This window comes from Rattus norvegicus, chromosome 12, assembly GCF_021556685.1.
Source record: "Rattus norvegicus strain SHRSP/BbbUtx chromosome 12, alternate assembly SHRSP_T2T, whole genome shotgun sequence".
Taxonomy (NCBI): domain Eukaryota; kingdom Metazoa; phylum Chordata; class Mammalia; order Rodentia; family Muridae; genus Rattus; species Rattus norvegicus.
In genome coordinates, this window is record NC_141545.1 from 38008965 (window position 1) to 38021639 (window position 12675).

The following is a 12675-nucleotide window of genomic DNA, read 5'->3' on the forward strand; positions in this document are numbered from 1 at the left end:
GCCCTGTTAGAGTAGGTGTGTTACTGTGGGTATGGGCTTTAAGACCCTCATCCTAGCTGCCTGGAAGGCAGTCTTCTCCTAGCAGCCTCCAGATGTTGAACTCTCAGCTCCTCCTGCACTACACATGTCTGCCTGGATGTTGTCATGCTCCTGCCTTGATGATAATGGATTAAACCTCTGAACCTGTAAGCCAGACCCAATTAAATGTTGTTCTTATAAGAGTTGCCTTGGTCATGGTGTCTCTTCAAGCAGGAAAACCCTAAGGCACCCACATCCAGCAAAATTATAGTCAAACAGCTATGCTCTAGAGACAGGCCTGGCTTGAGGGTCAAAGGCAACCTGGAACCCAGAGAGATACAGAGGGTAACCAGATATAGAGAAGAAACACACAGTGGCATAAACGTATCTCACAAAGAAGAGCCATGAGGACAGTGATGAGTCAAGGGTACAGATCATGGAGGGAGTCAAGTGCAGGAGTGTGAGGCAGCTGGTCCAAGGCTGTCATACGGTGTGGGTCCATTTATGTATACATCCAAGCAAAGTGATTCCCGAACATCTTAGGAGAGACCACATGCAAGGCAGGAAACACTGGGGGACTTCTTGAGAAGAACCAGTCGTCTTGTCTCAATTTGGGTGCCTGACCATCTGTACTGGCTGGTTTTGTGCGTCAACTTGACACAAGCTGGAGTTACCACAGAAAAAGGAGTCTCGGTTGTGGAAATGCCGCCATGAGACCCAGCTGTAAGGCATTTTCTCAATTAGTGATCAAGGCGGGGAGGACCCAGCCCATTGTGGGTGGTGCTGTCCCTGGGCTGGTGGTCCTGGGTTCTATAAGAGAGCAAACTGAGCAAGCCAAGGGAAGCAAGCCAGTAAGTAACATCCCTCCATGGCCTCTGCATCAGCTCCTGCTTCCTGCCCTGCTTGAGTTCCAGTCCTGACTTCCTTTGGCGATGAACAGCAATGTGGAAGTGTGAGCTGAATAAACCCTTTCCTCCCCAGCTTGCTTCTTGGTCCTGATGTTTGTGCAGGAGTAGAAACCCAGACTAAGAGACCATCTTATACATCCAACTTTGTGACATTCAATAAAAAGAAACCTCATGTCCCCTATGTCTAGGGGTTGTGCTTTATTTCCCTCTGTAAAACATTTACTTTTCGAGTGTTTAAGAGGAGCTGAAGAAATGGCTCAGTGGTTAAGAGCACTTGCTGCTCTTTCAGAGGATCCAAGTTTAATTCCCAGCACCCACATCATGTGGTTCACAGACAACTGTAACTCCAGTTCCAGGAGATCTGACACACTCTTCTAGCCTCTTTGGGGGCCTATGCTCATGTACTTACACTCGCGCCTGCCCACACATACACACACGCGCGCGCGCGCGCACACACACACACACACACACACACACACACACACACACTTCTAGTAAAGCTTTCTTCTCCAGGCCCCATTCTTCCCTATCCATGTGATTACAGCGGCTATCTTCCAATTAAAATGTGGCCCACGCATGTGTCCCAGTCACAAGCTGGGACTGGAGCCAGCCTGGCTGAGCATGAAGACTGCACCTCTGGCTCACAGGATTAGCAAACGTAATTCCCCAAACAGCCTGTGCCCAGCCCACCCACACGCCAGGCACTGCAGATCAGAGCAGATTGACCCATGCTGCAGAGTCAGAGAGGCGCCAGCACCCACGGCTGCACGTCAGTTCTCCACACACAGCTGTCAGGCATCACAGCAAGTCCCTGGAGTCGTCTGGAACGAGACCCGAGTCCTCAGAATCCCATGGTGTCAGATACCTGGTCTCCCCCAAAAGCCCCTGGACCACACAGTATGTGCCTCCAGCTATTATCCATGATAACCAGCTATTATCCATGATAACCAGTTATTACTCCATCACTATGATCCCCTCTACTGCTAGTCACATGCAGGACAAGATGCCCTGCTGAAGCAGTCAGCCACTGATGCTATTGGGGCACCATCCTCAAAGCCCGGTCTGTAGACGGTCTTTGCTTATTTTGTGGGTTCTTTCTTCTACCCTTCTTCACACCCTGTTCTACCCTTTCAACTCTCTAATGCTAGATAGAAGGGGGAAAAGGAGGTGATGTTATTGTTAGAGTACTTCCTGCAGATTAGGGGCATTGAATTCTTTGAGACAAGTTTGATCCTCCTCCCCCTCCCCCTCCTCCTCCTCCTCCTCTTCTCCTCCTCCTCCCCCTCCTCCTCCTCCTCTTCTCCTCCTCCTCCCCCTCCTCCTCCTCCTCTTCTCCTCCTCCTCCCCCCTCCTCCTCCTCCCCCTCTTCCTCCTCCTCCCCCTCCTCCTCCTCCTCTTCTCCTCTTCCTCCTCCTCCTCCTTTCTCCTTCTTCCTCCCTCTCCCCCTCCTCCTCCTCCCCCTCCTCTTCCTCCTCTTCCTCCCCCTCTTCCTCCTCCTCCCCCTCCTCCTCCTCCTCTTCTCCTCTTCCTCCTCCTCCTCCTTTCTCCTTCTTCCTCCCTCTCCCCCTCCTCCTCCTCCCCCTCCTCTTCCTCCCCCTCCTCCTCCTCTTCTCCTCCTGCTTCTCCCCTTCTCCTCTTCCTCCTTCTTTCTCCTTCTTCCTCCTCCTCCTCTTCCTTCTCCTCCTGCTTCTCTCTTCTCCTTCTTGTTTCTTCTTTGCACAAAACTACTTAACAAACCACAACCAACAACCCACCCCACCTCTCAGTAAGAGAGGGCATCTACACGCCCTCTGAAAAGCCCACAGAATCCCAAACATCACACAATCACAGGAACTATCTGCCCACTGTCAAAGTCACTCCCTTGCTAGAGCATGAGGCAAATCATAGTCAGCTGCTGTGGACAATCTGAAGCAGCCCATATTCTACACCTGGGACTAAAATGAAAACATATTCTTGTAATATTTCTGTGGTTTTTTTTTTTTTTTTAAGAAATCGAAACTCCAAAATTCTCACTACACCAGTCTGTGATGGAGTCAGATGGAAGAGGAAGTCGATGGGCCACGTGATCACCAAGCTCATTACAGTGAAAACACTCACATAGAACACTCAGTACAACCCTTCCCTTCCACTCCAGATCCTCATTCTCAGCCTTCTGCGTCCATGGCCACACTCCCCAGAATTCCTGCCCAGAAGACTGATGTCTCTCTGCCTAGGTGCCCAGGGCTGGCCCAATTGTCTCTCTTCATGTTGTCCATCCATGGGAGTTTGGCTGCCATCGGTTCGTATGTTTCAGTGCTTGGTGTCCAGTTAGTGGAACTGTTTGGGAAGGATTAGGAGGCGTGGCTTGTTAGACAGGGCATGTCTCTAGGAGTGGGTTTTGATATTTCAAAAACCCATTGCCAGACCCAGAGGTGTTCTCTCTTTCTCTCTCTCTCTCTCTCTCTCTCTCTCTCTCTCTCTCTCTCTCTCTCTCTCCCTCCCTCCCTCCCTCCCTCCCTCCCTCCCTCCTATCTACAAACAAGGATATAAAGTACTTGGCTACTGGCCCAATACCAAACCTCCTGGCTTTCCACCATGATGATCACAAACCAACAACTGTAAGTAAGCCACGAGTGAAATGCTTTCTTTGTAAGTGATGCGTGTTGTCTCTTCACAGCAATAGAACCCTGACTAAAACAGCCATTTATTTCATTTACGTATGGCTTGGTGGGTTCTTTTTTTTTCTTTTCCTGTGTTATATTGGCATGAAGGGCCTTCTCCTTACCACGACAATGAGCAGGGAGGTGTACTCCTTTTTGGCTAAGTCTCAGGGATGACAGCAGGTCCCCTGCTCAGTCCCCTGAGCTCTGACCTTGGTCACTCCTCATGGCAGCCAGTGGTTCTTGTAATGTAAGGCAGGTCTTACATCCTGCGCTTTAAAGCCCTACAGTGGTGCCCAGCCTAGTCTCAATGAAATCTGAAGTCTCTTCAAAAGACATAAAGCCCTGGGAGAATGCCATCCTTGGCCACCTTGCTGGCCAGCTGTCTCCACCCTCATCCATGCACAACAGCGTCCCTGACCTCTATGGTGACCCCCAGACCATGCCACCGTTGGCTGCCTGAGGGCTTGTGATGAGTCTTCCCTCCATCTCTCCACACCTGCTCCGAGTTCTGTTCCTCAGAGAAGCCTTCCTCCACCAACCTATCTAAAGGAACCTCCAGATCCTAGGCTGTCCCCTGCCCTGTTCTCCTTTTGGTAGTTATTGCCTCTGGACACCAATGAACACAATGCTTTCAACAACAGTCCATCTCTATGAACCATGGGTAAGTCAGCTTCAGAGAACAGAGACTCTGTCCCCATGACAGCTTCTCACCAGACCCCATACCTGCTCTCAGTAAAGGCTTTGGGACCTGCTGGTGGTCACACAGGACAAAGGAGGCAGAGAGGAACTTGGGAATTGGATGTGGTTTCAGGAATGTGTCCAGCCTGCACAGACTACCACCCCGGCCCTTCACGCCTGCTCTTTTCTGCCTGGAAAGTTCTTCCCCGGACCCCTGCATGGCTAAGCCCCATTCTTCCCACCTCAGGCCAATGTTCTCAGACAGGCCTTCCCTCTGAGCATGTCCCTGGTACCCCATCTCTCTCCTATCCCCTCCACCACCCAGCCCTGTTGCTATTCTGCCCTTCTCACATCTCGACCCCACAGAATCTGGGAGGGATTTCTGATCAGCAGTATGACATCCGAGACCCTTGTGCAACAGACCCAGCTGGGGCACGTGTCCCGTGCCACCGGAGGAATTGGTGTGGAACTGGCGAGGTGGAACATGTCTAAACCCTGGAAATCTCAAAAACCGATATTAGAGTCTCATCCTGAGACCGGCAAGATTGGAGTTAACTCCCTCCCTGTTTCTGTCCCTGCCTCGGAACAAGTAACCTGGAGACCTCCAACCAGGTGGTCACAGGTAGTCAGTCACTTAGCATGAGAATTCTTTCCCATGCAAATGAGGCGTCTCTCTAGCCTTAGCCTTCAGCCAATCACCTTTGCCCCCCTGGATATTCATATATAGATATATGAATAAAGTAGATACGGTCAAACCTACCTCAAGAAAGGAAATATGAACAAGCTAAGATTATCTCAGAGAGCTGCTTCACTGAAGACGATCAGAGGCCAAAAGAACCGTAACACTGAAATTCTCAGAGAAGGTCTTCCCCGACACCCTTCCTCCTTTCAGCCTGGTATCACCTGAACACCCTGAGAGGAAGAAATCGAAAGACATGGAACCACAGCTTTCCTCCTGGACTCTGCCTTACCCTCTGGTCTGGCAAATGGCAGTGTCTGATGCCCTGGAGTGAGGGGCAGACTGTGGACCCTACCTGTCCCAGGTGTTGCCCTGTACTCTCCAAGCCAGCAGTGTCTGGACGCCTCCAGAGGAGAAGCAGAACCCTGAAATACAGACACTGATGCCATGCTCACTCACCACCAGCCCTGAAACTGGACCCAGTAACTAGAGAATGCAAGGACCTCTGTGGATGTTTCGGGGCACCTAACCCAAGCATCCTTTGGCATTCGTTCACTCAGGTATGTTTGTGCATGCGTGCAAATATATATATAAAGAAGAGAGGCAGGGGAGAAGGAGGAGAGGAGGTAGGGGAAACTTCGGTCAGGATGCCATATATGAGAGAAGAATAAGCAAACAAACAAATAGCACTGGTTGCTCTTCCAGAGGTCCCAAGTTCAATTCCCAGCACCCACATGGTGGCTCGCAACCATCTGTAACTCCAATCCCAGGGGCTCTAACACCCTCTTCTGGCCTCCAAGGGCACTAGGCATGCCTACTGTACACAGACATGCATACAAAGCATTCATGCGCATAAAATAAAAATAAATCACTCATAGATAGATAGAGAGAGAGACAGAAACAGAGAGAGAGAGAGAGAGAGAGAGAGAGAGAGAGAGAGAGAGAGCGAGCACGAGCGAGGTGAACATCAATTGAGAAGGTCCATCACTTACAATTGACTGTGGCCTCTACATGCATGTACACATGCATGTGCTCACACACACACATACGCACACCCCAAGTGGCAGCTATTTCCTGCAGTTTGAGATCCAACTAACTGGCCAGTCACCCAGGGAACCCACCGTGCCCATGCTCTCAGACCCTCGTCTCCTTTTGATTTCCTTGGGCTCCCTGTTATCTGTTCCAAACACTTCCAAATTTGCTTCCTTTCCTAATCTCTCCTCCCAGGGCAACTCCCATGTTTCTCTTGTGGTCCGTGTCTCTGCAGCTCATGTCACCTCCCCCTGAGCCTTCATTAGAATATTTCAAATGAAGACCTTTACCGCCTCCCCACCCCCCGCCACGGAGCACACTGGGCCTTCCCCGCACAACACAGTTTTAATTCTTATCTCGGGATTTCAGGCAGTTTGTACATTACATCCTATTAAACCCTCAATTCCACTTGAGGTTGTCACAATTCGGAGATTACAGTGTTCGGCGGGCGCTGGGGTGTTCTGCCGGGGATACATGCACTTTGCTCGCCGACAGACTCGGTTATGTGAGCCTGTATTTCACACCTCATTTGATTCCACAATGAGACCGACATATAAAAAGAAGCAATTACTTATTTAGATTATGGAATCGTTTCAGAGGGATATTTGATTATGTAATGGTTTCAGGAGGATATTCATAGGTATGATCAGACTGTCATGCTGGAGGAGGGCTCCCTGCTGGGGGTGGAGGGAGTTGAACCCTGAACATGAAGGAGACACGCACACAGAGAAGTCACTGGGAGGGGAGCCCCTCTCATTGAGAAACGGCTTCCTCTTTCCCATGTAGCAATTTTTTTTAATTTCTTCTAAAGAAGAAAAAAAATCACAAAAACAAAAAGGGACTTCTGAGAAGCAGAACACTTCTTTTCCATGCAAAGCATGACCGTGGGCTGCCTATATGGCTCAATAAACAAGAGGACTTGCTGCAAAAGCATAAGGACCTGACTTCGAACCCCTAACCCCTATGTAAAAAGCTGGGCATGTAACCCAAGCACTGTGGGGCTGTGGAGACGGGAGATGACTGTGGCTTGCAAGCAGCCAGCCAGGTTCAGTGAGAGACCCTGCCTCAAGGGAATGATGGAAACAGGACACAAGGTCTCCTCCTCTGTCCTCTGAGTGCACACACCTGCGCCTATACCACACACACAAACAAGATGTTGTCACTCGGCCAACGTAACATTTCAACGAATCAGTTCTCTCTGCATCTACCATGGAGACCGTCTTGATAAGCCCAGGGCTCTTGGTCTCTTCCTGTCCAATGTTAGGTTGAGTGGCATTGCACTTACAGAGACAGTTCCCTCCAACTCATGTCACCCTCAGTGTTCATGTTCAAGCCCCACTGAGTGCCCACTGACTACCCTTTCCCTCCTTTCCCCATTCTGCCCAAGCCCTTGGGAACTCTGATGCAAACCCCCCTGCTCTGAGTCAGTCTGGATGCATATATGATCTGAGTTGTTCCAGGAAGAGCTCAGAACAACCATCCTGGGGCTCATGCTAGACTTAACCAGGAAAAATCAACTTCTCCCTAGAGCAGCAGTTCTCAACCTGTGGGTCGTGGCCCCCTTGGGGATTGAAACACCCTTCCGCAGGGGTCTCCTAGGACCATCAGAAAACAGACATATTTGCATTCCAATTCATAGCAGTAGCGAAATTTAAGTTATGAGGTAGCAGTGAAAACAATATTATGGTTGGGGGGTCACCACAACATGGGGAACTGTATGAAAGGGTCCCACCATTAGAAAGGTTAAGAACCACTGCCCTAAAGTGACTGTGTGGTCAGACACTAGGAGTTCCTAGTCACTACGATGCGGGGTGGAGACAGGTTGTGGGGGAAGCTCAGAGAGTGCCAGACACCTCCCCCCACACCCCTACTTCTGACGTAGACCACTGTCAGCATGGACCTTAGCGGCAGCCACAGGACAAGACCACCTAGATAACCACACAGGGAGATGCATTCTCCCACTGTGGCTATAAACTCAACAGACCCCTGTGCTAAACAGAATCGAGCTACAGGCCAGGGCAGAGCCCATCTGTGAAGAACATGGCCACCTGTGCCCACTGACTACCCTCTCCATCCCATCATGCCCTAGCAGCAAAGCCTGCCTCTCCTCAGCCGCATAGCAACACAGGAAATTTACCTCCCAAGCTGGTCTGCTCCTAGGCAGGGTTTCCACTGTCTGTTACCTAGATCCAAACCAAAACTCTGCTTGGGAGGGAGCTGGAGGGAGTCAGGAGAAGGCATTCCACTTCCTTCCAATAATTAGATATTGCTGGATGAGTCTTCGATGCACGGATGAGCTGCAGCCATTAGTAGCCATGAGGACACAAGCTTGGAAGATGCCCAAGAAGCCACACGGAATACTGCTGTGTGAACCAACTGTGGAAACAGACGCCTTTGTCTTTGCTACACGAGGCCATGAAGCCCTTTTCAGCAGCCACTTTGGGGCAATTACCTACACCTTTGCACCTGGAAGGCCTTGAGCCAATGTTGACAACTCAGGACCCAGGGTGACTGGCAGGCACACTCAGACATCCAGGGAAGCCCTGGTCATGTGATGTCACAGCCCACACTCCTTCCCTGACACTGTCTGCCCCAGGGTGTGACTGATGAGCTCTGAGTGGGAGGTGGCATAGCCAGTATCAGACCACTCAGCCTGAGTCATCCTTCCTCCTGGAAGACACTCACGGGCAGCACAGTACGGCTCTGGGATTGGCTGGGGTCACGTGAGAAGTGACAGCACACACCGGGCAAGTCCATGGAAAAAGCTCAGCCTCCACTCTCATGGGGCCCCACTCACGACCCACACTGACTCATCCCCAAGGCCCATGGGTCTCCTGGGCAGTAAAAGACCCGAAGCTAAAGAAGAGAGGAGTCTAGAATGATTTACAGGGATGCTTGTCTCAGTGACCAGGGCATTGGACTTCACCCTGGGTGGCATCTGAACTGGTGGCAGGGTCAGCAGCCATTCAGACAGGACTGCTCCTTGGCCCAAGGCGGGAGACAGACAGACAGACAGATGCTCCATAAGGGACGAGAATAGAGGTGACAAGGGGTGGAGCTGATGAGTTAGGGATCTTTCTGTGCCCTGCTGCTAAGGTGGTCAAGCCCCTCCCTCACCTCCCTCATCCCCCTTGCCCCTCCCTCTCCCCTGCTCATCACTCCCCCACCCCAAGGCAAGATTCTGATCATTGCAAGGAAAGGACTTGAGATTCTGGACCCACAGCCACCCCACCCCTGACGCCCCATTTCTAATTCCACCCCCAAGGAGTGGGTTCAAAACAATAGAAAAAGACTCATTTAAACAGCCAGGGGCCAGAGAAGGCTCGGTGGGTAAAGGTGCTTGCCTCTTGTGCCTGAGGACTTGAGTTAAAACCCGGGACCCATAGGAAATGATGAACCAACCCCCTGAAAGCTGTCCTCTGACCTCTCCAGGCACCATGACACGCAGACTGACTGACGGATGTGCACACTTATTAGTTATTATTATAACAGTAATAATAAATTTAAATTTAAAAAAATAAGCAGTGACGGGCAGTCGGCTGATAGCTGTGAGCACCCTACTTGCTTTATAAAAGGGCTTTCCTTTTGGCTCTCTCACTGATCCATTCGCCCCGTTTCAGCCTTCAGTTCTTCGTGGAAACAACAGTAATAACAATATGGTTGTCGGACTCTGAACTCTAATAAGTGAGAGTCGGGCAGTCTCACTGTGTACTGTGCATGGGACCATAATGGATGGATGCTCGCGGCTGCTGTGCAATCCCTGCTGTGGCTGCACCAGGCTGGTGCGGCTGAAGGAAGGTCCACCCGCCATCCTGAGCGTGTTTCTCTCTGTCCCCTGCTCTGGTCTACCACCCATCACAGGGCTCACCTGCTCTGAGTGTCCGGGTGGTGGCCCATGCAGGACAGGGCAGCCGTGGTCTGGGTACCATCCTGCTCAATTTCCTCTTGCACTGCCCACTGGTCCTCGTGGCTCACCCGCACGGCCGTAATCTTCACACCCGCAGCCGCCTTGATTCTATGACATAAGAAGAAAGCAGACACATGAGAAAAACAGATTTCATCTGGCTAGGACCATGGGAGACACCGTGGTGGTTTGAATAGGCTTGCCCCTCCCCCCAAAGACTCCTGTGTCTGAATGCTTGGCCCAACTGGAGTGGTGCTATTAGGAGGTGTGGCCTCGTTGGAGGAAGTGCGTCACTGTGGGGTGGGCTTTGAGGTTTTCTAGGCTCAGGCTTCATTCACTGTGGAATGAGATCCTCCTCCTGGCTACCTTTGGATCAAGATATAGAATTCTTGACTCCTCCCCTACCGTGTCTGCCACGGCCATGCTTTGGGTCATGATGATACTGGACTGAACCTCCTTAAACTGTAAGCCAGCCCCAATTAAATGTTGTCCTTTATAAGAGTTGCCTTGGTCCTGGTGTCTCTTCACGGCAATGAAACCCTAGTTGAGACAGACAGCATCTGTATTCACATGGAGATTCCCTTCCCTGGAGACTAGAGGGACAAAGCTGTGAAAGGCTTTCCTTTAAGACTGACTTTAGGGAGAGGGAGAGGGCTCAGTGGTTGAAGGCACTTATGGCCAAGTCTGATGCCCTGAGTTCAGCATCCAGAACCCACATGGTGGAGGGAAAAAGAACCAACTCCCTCAAGGTGTCCTCTGACCTCCACACACCACCATGGCCCAGGCGCCCACCTCCACATGTACAAAATAAAGAAATAAATGTAAGAGAAAAATGTAATGCTGATGTGTTCCAGACCACGGGCCCTGGCTCCCATGGGTAAACCCTGAATTGGAGAAACCAAGGCAGGAGAATTGCTACAAGTTCAAGGCCAACCTGGGAGACTCTGCCTTATGCACAAACAAGCAAATAAACAAATTGTGTCCCTTTTACAAGCGCCATAGCTTGTTGCTACACACCTCCATTTTCTGTCACCCGGTTTGAAATGAACTATTTTATGCAAATTTTACCATAGTATTAAGAAGATAGGTAAGGGGAGAGCAAGATGGCTCCGTTGATGAAGGTGCTTACCATCAAGCCTAAAGACTTGAGTTCAACCCCTGGGACCCCCATGTTGGAGAAAGAGAACAGATTCATGCTACCTCTGGTCTCCATGTATGCACCCCAGTACAGACATCCAACACGTGGCCACTAAACATATGAATAATCGTAATAAAAAATTATATAAGGAGGGAGGATGCAGGTAAGGGACCCAGGCCAGGCGTGATTGAAATGTGAGAGGAGGAGGTATATGTGTTAATGGGTGATGTCTAGACACCAGACCTGTCCTGAAGCCTAGCTCTGTCACCTGCCTTAGGGAGTCTGGGATGGACTTAGAGAGGCCAGCCCCTGCGTGTCCATCAGATACAAAGACAGTGCACTGCCTCCCTCTCCCTCCCTGTGGCCACCTCAGCTCTAGCAAAAACAACACACCCCAGAGGCTCCAATGTCACCCATCTGCCACCCCCTCTCCTGCATCTGATCCTTCACTCTTCCTGCTGGATTTGGGTCTTAATCTCCTCCTCCACAAAGCTTCCTTTCGTGACACCATGACACCCTAGCAGTTAATGTATGCATGCCACAAACGGAGGTGCCCTGTTCCATCCCTGCCCCTAGCCAAAGGACCGAGGGGAAAAGGTGTTCCAGAACCTATGTCTACATTCAAAGTCCTTCTCGCCAAACCTGCACCCTTTCCCTGTGGGTCCTCTAACAACTCCCACGGGGATCTTTCCTGCACATACGATGGCTCAGAAAACCCCCTTCATCATACCACTGACGGTCAGAGCAGAAGTGGGAACCGGTGGCCTGTTAGACCCCTGTGAGACCTGAACTACATCACTGAGCTTGTGAGTCTCAGTTTCTCCTGGATAAGAGTCCCTCATCCACTGTGGTCTTGGCAGGATTAAGGATGCTCACAGGACACTGGATGACAAACCATCACTAATGGTTGAATTCAAACATTCAAGAGTAGTACTAACTACTCTCAGGAGATCTGGCTGGGCTGCTGGGCACCCACTGCCAGGCATCCTGAGCGCTACTCTGAGCCTCCAGGCAGCATCTAGCCATTCTCTCTCGATATGTCCTGGTCCTAATTCTGGGCAGAAACGTCTTCCCACCTCCCAAGGCAAAGCCAATCACACACACACACACACACACACACACACACACACACACACACACTTTTGGCACATGTCACCAAGCTTTCAAAGGATACCCTGACTCCTTCAGACACCTGACCCTGTCCAGCTCTCATATATAAGGCTTTGTCCCACAGTGTCTTCTTATAGCTATAGGGTGATGGCAACCACTCCAGACTGTACATCTTTATCCTCAGTTTAAAAAAAAAAATAAGGGGCTGGAGAGATGGCTCAGCGGTTAAGAGCACCCGACTGCTCTTTCAGAGGTCATGAGTTCAATTCCCAGCAACCACATGGTGGCTCACAACCATCTGTAAAGAGATCCGATTCCCTCTTCTGGTGTATCTGAAGACAGCTACAGTGTACTTATATATAATAAATAAATAAATCTTTTAAAAAAAAATAAGATTCTTCTTCTGAAAACAAAAATCTTAAAGCCAGTTTTTACAGGCTGAACTTGATGGGGTTTTTTTTCCCATAATAGATGAGGTTAATCCCATATCAGAGGGATTTAAAAAGAAAGGGATGCAGAAAAAGAGATTCAAGTTATCGAGGAAGAAATGCATGCTGGGTATTAAA

General features: G+C 50.3%; 1 protein-coding gene across 1 annotated transcript in view; it reads right to left on the minus strand.

Annotated features, from left to right (window-relative positions):
* The window catches only part of Tmem132b (transmembrane protein 132B), a 263288-nt gene that overhangs the window by 142598 nt on the left and 108015 nt on the right, over positions 1–12675 (minus strand). The window contains 1 exon segment of the mRNA NM_001134536.3: positions 9826–9972. Within this exon segment, the coding sequence (NP_001128008.2) occupies positions 9826–9972 (147 nt within the window).